Source organism: Acomys russatus, chromosome 1 (genome assembly GCF_903995435.1).
Source record: "Acomys russatus chromosome 1, mAcoRus1.1, whole genome shotgun sequence".
Classification (NCBI taxonomy): domain Eukaryota; kingdom Metazoa; phylum Chordata; class Mammalia; order Rodentia; family Muridae; genus Acomys; species Acomys russatus.
Genome location: NC_067137.1, coordinates 118,772,897 through 118,784,953, shown reverse-complemented (window position 1 = coordinate 118,784,953; position 12,057 = coordinate 118,772,897). Strand labels below are relative to the sequence as shown.

General features: G+C 45.4%; 1 protein-coding gene across 1 annotated transcript in view; it reads right to left on the bottom strand.

Annotated features, from left to right (window-relative positions):
* The window catches only part of Tecpr2 (tectonin beta-propeller repeat containing 2), an 89,948-nt gene that overhangs the window by 60,721 nt on the left and 17,170 nt on the right, over positions 1–12,057 (bottom strand). The window contains exons 3-5 of the mRNA XM_051151635.1: positions 9,656–9,784; positions 8,505–8,636; positions 1,267–1,424 (exon numbers count right to left, since the gene is read on the bottom strand). Of these exons, the coding sequence (XP_051007592.1) occupies positions 1,267–1,424; positions 8,505–8,636; positions 9,656–9,784 (419 nt within the window). The remainder of the gene's footprint in view (positions 1–1,266; positions 1,425–8,504; positions 8,637–9,655; positions 9,785–12,057) is intronic.

Below are 12,057 nucleotides of genomic sequence, written 5' to 3'. Positions count from 1 at the left end.
AAAGGCATGTCTAGCAAGACATGATGAGCAAGGACTTGGCATCAAGCAGAAGGGGATACCCACAGAGATAAAGTCAGAACTCAGTTCTGCAGAACCACGCTGCGTAACTCCAGGCGTTTCCAGGGCCAACAAGAAGATCCCTGTTTAAAAATACAGACTATTGATGGCATTAAGAAGGTATTCAGAAGAGAACACAGGAGCCAAAGAGAAGGCATGAGAGAAACTTCCAATATGAAGGAAGGCTGCCAGGCAGAGAAGAGAATGAACCTAGTGTTGCCGCGGAGCCCAGGGCACAGGACAGACCATGAATGCACTAGAAACTGGCTGTGTCTGTCTGACCTCATTCTCCCCTCCCTTGACACTTGTCACCAATGGCACCACCAGGCCCAGAGGGGCCCTCCCAATTCCTGCCAGTCTCCTTATTCTCCAATCTGCCTCAAATCCTCTCAGCATTCACTAACTCACTGCCATCCTCTCCCAAACCTGTACAGGCAACAATGTCCCTTTACTGAAAGGAGGACACAAGTTCCAAAGCTACTCAACAGTAGGTTCCCAACACCACTGGGCTGCTGGCCCTCCTTCTCAGCTAAGGTGCTCCAGTGCTCTGCCTCCCTCCCTTCAGCTCCTGTTCTTGCTGGAGGACAGTAGAGTGCAGGTTGTACATGTTCCTTTTAGCACATGGCTGGTTTGTTGTCAGTCCTTACCTTCTCTTCCCTGTCGTTTCCTCCGGCAGTGATCAAGGGAGAGACACTCTTTCAATCTAGAACCCTCTCCTTCTTAGCCTCTCCTAATCCACATGTAGTCCTCACACCTGCAGGAACCCTTCTCTGACCTCAGCCTGAGGGAAAAGCTGCTTAAATTTCTATAGCACCCTGTACTGTACTCCATAGCCGCTGTCCCGGCTGTCAGTAAGACCTAGGTCTGCTTTGTGGTCTCCCTGATGGGAGAGGCCCACAACCTGCCAGTGTGGAGCACATTAGTGGCCAGAGACAGAGGTGCTAAAGTCTCAGGGCTCTAGAGAGGAGCTATGTCTGGAGTGGACACACACTACTGCCCTCTAGGCTCCTCAGACCCAGCCCTGGAGTGCACTGGCTATGCTCTCAGGCCCCCTGAATCCTCAACTACAAGACTTCCTCTTCCCATCAGACTCCATGGAGCATCTTTGGCAGACACAGGCTGCCAGGAACCACAGGTGGTATGGCTATGGGAAACCTAGGAGAACCTAAGAGCCAATACTGAGAGCCACGTGAATATGCCGAAGCTTACCTTTTCCTTGGTTGGGATCCAATCTGCTGGACAGCCTTTTCCTCTGTGTAAAAGAGCAGGCTTCTCTGCAAGGTTGACACGAGCAGTACTTTCTGGCTGTAATCCAGCTGCACGATGGAGGATGGCTCTTCCAACACAAGGTGTGAGCTGCAGATGCCCTGTGAGAGAGCCAGGTCAATGACGGGTCAAAATTACCCAGCTTCGCTCACAGTGATTAAGCCAACTTCTTGCTAGCTATACTGAACTCAAAAGCATCCTGTGGTGGCAGACATGGTGGTGCACACCTATAATCTCAGCACTGGGATATAGAGGCAAGTAGATCAAGAATTCAAGGTCATTCTTGGCCATATAGTGGGTTTGAGGTCAGTCTGAGCTACATGAGACTCTGCTCAACAAAACAAAAACAACAATAACAAAAGTATGCTTTAATTTTTCCAGATTTACTTATTAACCTACTGCACTGACATCTGGAAAATGTCTAACTTACTAACAAGAAAACTGTAAATATTAACATCCATCTCAAACTACACCGAGTTTGAAAAGAAGCATCAGGAATACACAGAGAAGCCCTGTCTCGTGCATTAGCGTCGTGTAACAGATAACAGCACAGGCCTGTGGGAAATTGCCATGACAATGGTCATGGCTCAGGTTCTCTCTACAGGAGCCTGAAGCAACCCTGATGGCACTGTATCCTTTCCAACAGGAAGGGTCAGAGAAAACATGTTAGAAAGAAATTAAAAGGCTGGCAGAATGGCTCCAGATAAAAAGGGCTTGCCACACAAGCCTGGTGGCCTGAGTGTGATCCCAGAAGCCTATTACCGAAGCAGAGAACTGACTCCTGAAAGCTGTCCTCGACTTTGGCGTGTGCACTGAGGCATGTGAGTTTGCATTCTCCACACCCCTCCTTTACTTACACACACACACACACACACACACACACACACACACACACACACACTCTTTACTTATACACACACACATAAATAAATAAAAATTAAAAATGCATTAAGTATATGAGTTTATATTAATCAAAATAACATTAAACAGTGACATTCTAAAGACATTTTACTATTTATACAAAACTTATTCATGTATTAAAAAATCTGATTTAATCTAGGTATGATGGTACAATTGTGAGTTCAAAGACAGCCTGAGCTCTTTATCTAGGCCTAGTCTCCAAAAATCTGCTTCTTTTTTTTCCTTCTGTTTTTTGTTTTGTTTTGTTGGTTTTTCGAGACAGGGTTTCTCTGTGTAGCCTTTTAGTCACTTTGTAGACCAGGCTAGCCTCAAACTCACCGATCTGCTTGCCTCTGCCTCCTGAGTGCTGGGATTAAAGGCGTGCACCACTGCACCCGGCCCAAAAGCCTGCTTCTACAGTCACTCTTCACCTCAGTTCCCTTCCCCTGGTTCCATGCAGCCTGCTCAGAGAGGAGAGGGGAAGATGAGCAGGAACCGCAGCAGCAGTTTGACCAGCTATTTAGGAAAGCTGGGCACGGTGGCACACGGCTTTAATCCTCGTACCCAGGAGGCAGAGGTAGGCAGATCTCTACATTTGAAGCCAGCCTGGTCAACATATCATGTTCCAGGACAGCCAGGGCTGCCTAGAGAGACTCTGTCTCTAAACAAAAATCAAACAGAAAGAAAAATACAATATCGCTGATCCTTTGTGTGCCTTGAGGGGACAATAGTGAGAACGATGGATAAAATTTATACACAGTAAAATCCACCATTTTTTAAAAATTAAGTTTACATTATTTTATTTTAAGATTTCTTTATTTATTATGTATACAATACCCTGCCTGCAAGTCAGAAGAGGGCTCCAGATTTCATTATAGATGGTTGTGAGCCACCATGTGGTTGCTGGGAATTGAACTCATGACCTTTGGAAGAGCAGTCGGTGCGCTTAACCTCTGAGCCATCTCTCCAGCCCCAAAATCCACCATTTTTAGGTTCTGACTTCAGTTTTGATATCTCTGTAGTCATATATTCCACCACATTCAAGATGGTGAAATTTTCATTCTCTCCAAATACAGAAGACATCCCCTTCATGTGAAGTTAGTCAGACGTGACTTTCTGGTTTTTAACTCAGCTAGGATAGGATCACATTATTCTGTATCTCAGAAAAATGAGCATTCTCTTAGGTCTACTTTTAAAAATCTCATTAAACGGCTGTGTCTTCTGAGTTAAGAGCACGGGCTGCTCTTCTAGAGGACTTGGGTTTGATTCCCAGGACCCACATAGTGGCTCACACCATCTCTAACCTCAATCCCAGTTCACTTCAGAGGCTGCGATGCCCTCTTCTGGCCTCTGACAAGGCACTGCACACAGCGATGCATCACCATACATGCAGGCAAAGCACCCACGCATATGAAATAAAAGTAAATCTCTAAAAAGAAACAAATAGCTTTTCCAGGTGTTTCTGGAAATTCCCCTCCCCTCCCTCATTTTATTTCCCTTCCATTCCCTGAATAGTGAGGTCAGAGCGGCCTTCTCTTGGTTTCTTCAGCAGTCTGTTCACAGGGACAGGAATGGATGACAAGGAGCAACAACTCCATCACATACCAGGAAAGAGCAGAGGCTAAGGCCTGATAACCTTGACAGGAGATAATCTCTCAGGGCAGCAGCACTCAGTGGGCTCCATACACCCTGGGGCACCTAAGACCAAGACTCTCTCACAGCACCTGCCAGGCCAAAAGCATCTTCACAGAACACTCAGCTGTTGCCAAATGTCCTTTTATCTTAAGTTTTTTCAATTTTACTCTATGTATATAGGTATTTTGCTTGATGTATGTGGTAGCCAAAGAAGCCAGGTGAGGGTGTCAGAGCCCCTGGAAATGGAGTTACAGATGGTTATGAGCTACCATGTGAGCACTGGGAACTCAATCTAGGTCCTTCAGAAAAGCAGCCTGTGCTCCTAACCTCTGAGCCATCGCTAAATCAGCCTGTCTCCATTTTAGGGTTAAAAGCCATCTTATAGTAAAGACAGACTAGGTTCATTCAATCTCATTTCCCAAGGACTGGGCTATGCCTCACCTATAACCTCACCTACAAATAGCTCTTACCTCCTGTTCTAGGAAATGGCAACCATGTCTTTGTTTTAAAAGTTGTTATAACCATGTTACAGCCCTACCTTTATTTCTTTTTTAAAAAAAGATTTACTTATTTATTATGCAAAGTGTTTTGTCTGCATATATGCCTACATGCCAGAAGAGGGCACCAGATCTCATTATAGATGGCTGTGAGCCACCATGTGGTTGCTGGGAGTTGAACTCAGGACCTCTGGAAGAGCAGACAGTGCTCTTAACCTCTGAGCCATCTCTCCAGGCCCCTACCTTTATTTCAAAAGGTTGTTATGACTACCTTGTTATGCTGCTCCTGTAACTCCACCTGCCAAATCCCCCATTTGGAAATCCCCTACCCATGAGCAATAATAACCCTATCTTGCCCATGTCAAATGCTGATCTTTTCAACCCTGCCTTTAGGGGAAGACAGCCCTGTACATGAATAAAAATGCTTGCTTTGGGCTGGAGAAATGCCGTCTTCTGGCCTGCAGGCAGAATACTGTGTACCTAATAGAGAAATAAATAAATCTTTTAAAAAGAAAGAAAGAAAAGCACCTTTGTTAATAACTCCATCATGTTGATCACAAAATTCTTCAGCTTTTGGAATCTTGTCTAACTTATACAAATACAAGTTTTCAAAATTCTCATCTTCATGTGAAGGTGACAGATATTGAAAGAACAGGCTCTTTATTTATTTACTAAGAAAATGGCTGCCAATACCTCACTCCCTAAACTTACAGTGCTTCAAGTGGAAATGGAGTTACACTCCTACCATGGCACACGTTCCTTCCCCTGAGACCAGTGTTTTCACTCCACAGAAGGTCTGCGTGTGCACATCCCATTTGGCCACATTAAGTGCAAGCCACCGTTCCGTAGGGGTGAAATTACCTTTTTTTCTGCAACAAGATGTTCTCCAGCAGAACGTATGTTTTTAGTGAGTATGTGGTTGGAGAGCAGTGACTTGTAGAGTCTGGCCCTGTGGTCATGGCTTCGTGATGATAGTCCCAGTGGCTGTGTGCATAGTGGTTCCTGGGCTCTCAGTGGAAACATTTAGGAGGTTTTTGTTGGGCATGGCACATCCATTTAACAAAACAACAGCAGTAGTGAAAGGGCATGCAAATGGGGAGGTGGTGTTAATCCCAGAGATCTCAGGAGAAAGACCAATAATTGTGGCCAAATTAATTAAAGCTACCATTTTTATTTTATTTTATTTAGATTTATTTATTGATTGTATATACAATGTTCTGCCTGCATGTGTGCCTACATGACAGAAGACAGCATCAGATCTCATTATAGACGGTTGTGAGCCACCATGGAGTTGCTGGGAATTGAACTCAGCACCTCTGGAAGAGCAAACAGTGCTCTCAACCTCTGAGCCATCTCTCCAGACCGCTTTTCTTTCCTTTTAAAAAATTATTTACTTACTCTAGCGGGGTGTGGTGGTGCACACCTTTAATCCCAGCACTCAGATGGCAAAGGCAGGTGGATCACTGTGAGTTCGAGGCCAGCCTGGTCTGCAAAATGAATTCAGGACAGCCAAGGTGTCTCAAAAAAAAAAATTACCTATTTATGCATTTTATGTAATACGGGTGTTTTGTCTGCTTGAGTGTCTATGTACCAAGTGCATCACTGATGCCCCAGAGGCCTCAAGAAGGGATAACACAGAACTAGAGTTAAAGGTTGTGAGCTGCCATGTGGGTTCTGGAAAAGGAACCAGAGCCTCTGGAAGAACACCCAGTATTGCTTTCAACTGCTGAGTCATCTCTCCAGCCCCAGCCCTCTAATTTTATATAGACATGTGTCAACATCTGGAAGATCTATAGCCTCTGTTGGTCTACTAAGTGACCAACACGTGATACTGGAAACCATGCAAGGGTTAAAGACCTTTGGGAAAAATCCACCAAGGGCTTCAGATTTCACACTGCAATCAGCTTTTAAAGAAAACCCCACATGATAAAGCAGCTGCAGAAGTCACAGAGTAGGCTATCTCTGTAAAAGTTGTTTGTCAAGCAGTCCTCAGAAGCCTTAGGAACAATATATGCTACTGTACTGCTTTTGAAAGACTTATTTGAATAAGAATGACCCCCATAGACTACTGTAGGTGTGGTCTTGTTGGAAGAGGTGTGTCACTGGAAGGTGGGCTTTGAGATTTCAAAAACCCATGCCAGGCCCAGTCTTTCTCTCTCTTCCTGCTGCCTGCAGAACAGAATATAAAGCTCTCAGCTACTGTTCATGTGCGATGGCTGTCTGCTTCCCACCATGAGTATAGACTAACCTCTGAAACTTAAGCAAGCCTCCAATTAAACGCTTTCTTTTGTAAAAGTTGCCTTGGAGCTGGGAGCAGTTGCAGATGCCTATAATCCCAGCACTCAGGGAGCTGAAGCAGGCGGATCTCTGTGAGTTCAAGGCCAGCCTGGTCTACAAAGCGAGTCTAAGACAAGCCATGGCTACACAGAGAAATCCTATCTCAAAAAAAAAAAACAAAAAAATACGGTGTCTCTTGGTCATGGTGTCTCTTCACATCTACAGAACAGTGACTAAGGCAACATTTCTCCAAGCCCTGCCAGTATTTTTGGTGCCCACGAAAACTAGGTGATAAATAAGAACCTACTGCTGCCCAGAAGTGGTGGTGGCACACACCTTTAATCCCAGCACTAAGGAGGCAAGATCTCTGTGAGGCTGAGGCCAGCCTGGTCTACAGAGCAAGTTCCAAGACAACCAGGGCTGTTACACAGAAAAAACTGTCTCAAAAACCAAAAATTGGGCTGGAGATATGGTTCAGAGGTTAAGGGTATTGACTGCTCCTCCAGAGGTCCTGAGTTCAACTCCCAGCAACCACATGGTGGCTCACAACCATCTATAATGTGATCTGATGTCCTCTTCTGGGTGGCAGACAGAGCACTGTGTAGATAATAATAGATAAAATAAATAAATCTTTAAAAAAAAAAAAGTGCTAAAAAAGAAAAAAGAAGAAGAAAGAAAAAAGGAAGGAAGAAAAACAAAACAAAACAAAAAAAAACAATCAAACAACCTACTGCTGAAGACACTACACTTAGGTGTGAACTCTGTGTGCTATACTCCTTGCCAGGCAGAGTGTGCCACTAGTTAACCGTGGTGTGGTTGTTATGGGGGGTAACCAAACGGTTTCTGCCCAGGTATGAGGCACATGCTGCAGGAAGGCATTCATGCCTGTTATAAATCTGGTCAAAAGCCCATAGCTGGAGAGGTCACAGGCACTAATGGGGAAGCCACTATTGTTGTTCTGCTAAGTGGACATGTTATGGCCATCACATTGCCTTCTAAACATTTATGCTTATGCTTTAGATTGGTGCTTCTTTAGCTTTAGTCAGAGAAGCTTCTCTCTGCAGTGGGTACAAGTTAAGTGCAAAAAGTTAAAACTGGTCAGAGTGCTAAGAATAGGTAGCTATGAATGCTAAGCCCTACACAGGGCGTCTATAACATCCCCTTCAAGACTCAGGAACCAGAGAGGGCGGAAAGGCTGTAAGAGCCCCACGACAGGGAGGAGCTCTGACTACCTACACAAGACCCCGTTCCACGCTCTTGTAACTAGCCCTCCACACTCATGTCCACGTAAGTGTCGCATTAGGTCACACACATACTGGATATGGTCACAGACATGACTGGAAAATGCTTCCTTCCTCTAGTGGAACCAGGAAGAGTCAGCAGCTCTTTACTAAGTAGCAGCCATAAGAACAGCAAGCATGTGTGAGGAGCTGAAGTGAACCCTGCACACAGCACATTAACACTCAGATAGACTGGGACATCCTGGAAACTTGTACGATTTGTCCCTTTGCTTATTTTGAGACAGACTTTTACTCCCTAAGTCTGGCTGGCTTGGTACGTTCTACACAGCTCAGACTGGCCTTCAACTCCTGCTTCAGCCTCCATGTGCTAGAATTATAGGACACCACCATGCCTGACCTAAATATGTATACTTTTTACTTGTTGGTTCTGCGGGCCAACTCTTTAGTCACAGAAGCAGGGGCTTTATTAAACACTGAAAAAGTTCGTGAGAGAAAATGGTAACAATCGGCAGCATCAGTCGGCAGCACAAGGGCAGGGAAGTGGAGAGCACAAGCCACTGACATGTAGGCAAGCCTGCAGTTTACAACAGATAAAAGAAAGCCATGGCAACCCCTCTGAAAATCCCCTTACCTGGTCCAGATCTAGAGAGGAGTAGACAATCTTCCCTTTGTCATCTCCAGAGAATAGTTTCATCCCATTAGGGCTCCACGCCAGAGCTGTAATGCTGGTTTTGTGAACACCAGTGACATCAAATCTCCGAAGCTACGGATGACAACAGATCACAAGGAAAGGAGAGCTGCTGTGACTTCAGTCATCTGAATATCATTCCTACTTTGGGAAGAGCAGGTTTTCCACACACAATTGTACACAAGGTTCTCTCTGTCTATCCACACTCCAAACTCATAGATGGGCTAACAAGATGGCTCCTCGAGGAGCTGGAGAGATGGCTCAGAGGTTAAGCACACTGTCTGCTCTTCCAAAGGTCCTGTGTTCAATTCCCAGCAACCACATGGTGGCTCACAACCTTCTATAATATGATGTGGTATCCTCTTCTGGCCTGCAGCAGGATGTTCTATACATAATAAATAAATAAATATTTCTTTACAAAAAAAAAGATGGCTTCTCAGATAACAGCACTTGCTGCCAAGTCTAAGGATGTGAGTTCAATCCCTGGGCCCTATAAGGTGGGAAGGAGAGGACTGACTCTCTGAAGCTGTCCTCCGACCTCTACATATGAGTTATGGTGTACACACACACACACACACACACACACACACACACACACACACACACACACACACACACACACCTCTTCACAAAGAACACAAAAGAGCATTAAGTAAAAATCAAGAAAACTGATTTGTGCTTTATGCCAAATGTTCCAAGGAGGGACACAAAGATGTCACCCAATTATAAGCAACACAATGTCAGGCTAAATATATAATTTCTAGCAGGTGAGGATGCACTGCCCCCATACACACACACACACTTTATTTTTTTGAAGCAGGGTCTTACTATGTAGACTAGGCTGGCCTCGAACTCACAGAGATCCTTTTCTCTTTTTTTCTTTTCTTTTTCTTTTTGGTTTTTCGAGACAGGGTTTCTCTGTGTAGCCTTGGTTGTCCTGGACTCATTTTGTAGACCAGGCTGGCTGTGCACTCACAGCGACCTCCCGAGTGCTGGGATCAAAGGCGTGCACCACTGCACCCAGGATTTCTCATCTTAAAAATTCATGAGGAAGCAACCAAGAAGAGAAGCAATGCTAGAGCCTGAGCACTCACCTGCTTGTTCCTCCCTGGCAATGAAGACACAAGCTGGAAAATCGCGACCCTCCCGGAGGCAGTGCCCGCTGCCACAAGGTCATCAAAACAGCTCAGCAGCTTTACCACAGTGATAGACTCTGTCTTCCCCTAAATGAAGACACATCAGAAACAAATAATCTGTGACCAGAGAGACACTAAAAATTAAAAAAATGAGGAAAAAAAAAAAGCAGTGGAGACAAAGGTGAGGGTGTGCTGGCCCCAAGGGCATGAGACAAGAGAGCTGACCCTGCCTCCTGCTCATGATGGCACTGGGTGACCTAGCCTGAGAAGTGAGCTCTCTTCGTGAGGATAAGGAAAAGCTGGTGGGCTGACTAGCTCAACTAACACCCAGGCATGTGACTGTCTCAATTAAAAAATTACATATCAGTAAGAACCATGAAAGTAGGTCCCTTAGCGCCACTGTGCTGCTCCTCAACTGCTGCAGCCTGTGAGGGGCTGGGCCAGCTCTCTCATTCTCAAACCTTTAGGACTGGCTCACCTGTGTCTTTGTCTTCAGGGCTGGGTGACTGTGTTGCCTAGGAGAGGTGCAGGGCCTGCTTTTCTGAGTGCTACAGCCACTGACGGGGCAGGGATAGCTCTCCTGCTCTCATAGCCCCAGGGCCAGCTCACCCACTCTCATGACCTCAGGGACAGCTCCAAGTGGTGAGAGGTGAAACCAGAATGGGCATCCCCCCACACCCATGCTACCTCACGGTAGGTGAATGGCAGGGTTAGCTCTCCTGTGCTCTCATCCTTGGGGTTGGCTCACCCGCACCCCTTGACCAGGGCCAGCCCTCCCAAGCTTATGGCCCTGTGGACAGCTTTCCTGTTATGCACAGCCCCCGGGAGTTCATGTGGTCCCTGGCAGCTGCCTTGAACTCACAGAGATCTGCCTGCCTCTGCCTCCTGAGTACTGGGATCAGAGGTGTGCACCACCACTGCCTGGCTTTTTTGGGCATTTTTAACCTTACTTTTGTTTTTAATGGTGTGTGTGTGTGTGTGTGTGCGCGTGCGTGCGCGCATGTTGCTTTTTGTGCTTTTTCTTTGTATTCTGTTTTTATTTTATTTTATTTGTCTGTTTTTTAAAGACAGAGAGGAAGAAAGTGTGGAGTTGGATAGGTAGGAAAGTGAGGAGGATTTGGGAGGACATGGGGAGAAACCACAACACACACTCACACACACACACACACATACGCGCGCGCACGCGCACACACACACACACACACACACTGACACACGATGAGCTGGGTGTGGTGTTGCATGCCTTTAATCCCAGCACTCGGGAAACAGAGGCAATATTCTGAGTTCAAATTCTGAGTTTGAAGAAAAAAAAATTCTGAGTTCGAGGCCAGCCTTGTCTACAAAACAAGTCCAGGACAGCCAATGCTATAGAGAGAAACCCTGGAGGGGTGGGGGGGGAGTTGGGAGGGGCAGAAGAAAATATATTTTCAAAAAATAAAAAATATTTATTTTACTTTTAAATTACATGTATATGTCTGTGTGGGTATGTGTATGTGAGTGCAGGTGACTTTGAAGGCCAGAAGAGGGTTTTGGATGTCTTAAAGCTGGAGTCACAGGTGGTTCTGAGGTGCTTGATGTGGTGCTGAGAGCCAGACACGGGTCCTCTGCAGGAGCAGTATACATTCTTAAACACTGAGCCAATTCTTTAAATACCCTGGAAGTCACTTCAGCTGGAGAGGGAGGGTCCTACAACAATAAGGGGAAATTCAAAATGGCTACCAATTTTCCTGACACGTAAGTAATCAGAAGCAGCTATCAGCAGTAAGAACCTACCTCTCAAATATTTAGAGAATATTTGCGGAGAGTTCAAAGCCTGCCTGAACAACAGAGTGAGACCTTGTCTCAAAACGAAACAAAACTGTTAATGATGATTTGACTTGAAAGGTGCCTGGACTGGTTTTCTGGACCTACACCAAAGCATTAGGCTGGCACCACCCACCTTCTCTGGCACCTTGGCAGGCTGCTTTTCCTTTATACATGGACAAAACCACATCAGAAGAAAGCACTCTTTGTGAGCTCACTCTTGGGAACTGTGTAGTCAGACAAAGCTTTCATTATTAGCTTCTTATGGCGAGCCAAAACTTAACAAACTTCAAGAGAACCTGCTGCCATATCAAATACCTAGCAAATGCAAAATATTCTGAAACAGTTAAGAAGACCAAATAAGAGAAGAACTCTTAAGAAGCGCTTCTTTTTCCTTCTATGCTAACAAAGAGCAACTGTTAAGAGTTTTCACACAACCTTTTAATAAACTGGAGGTACAAAGGCTTCTGCTTCCTCTGACAACTTCCTTAACTCTGCACCACAAAAACGGAGCAAGATGTGATGCCTGGGCGAAGGAGGGAACACTGCCCGACACT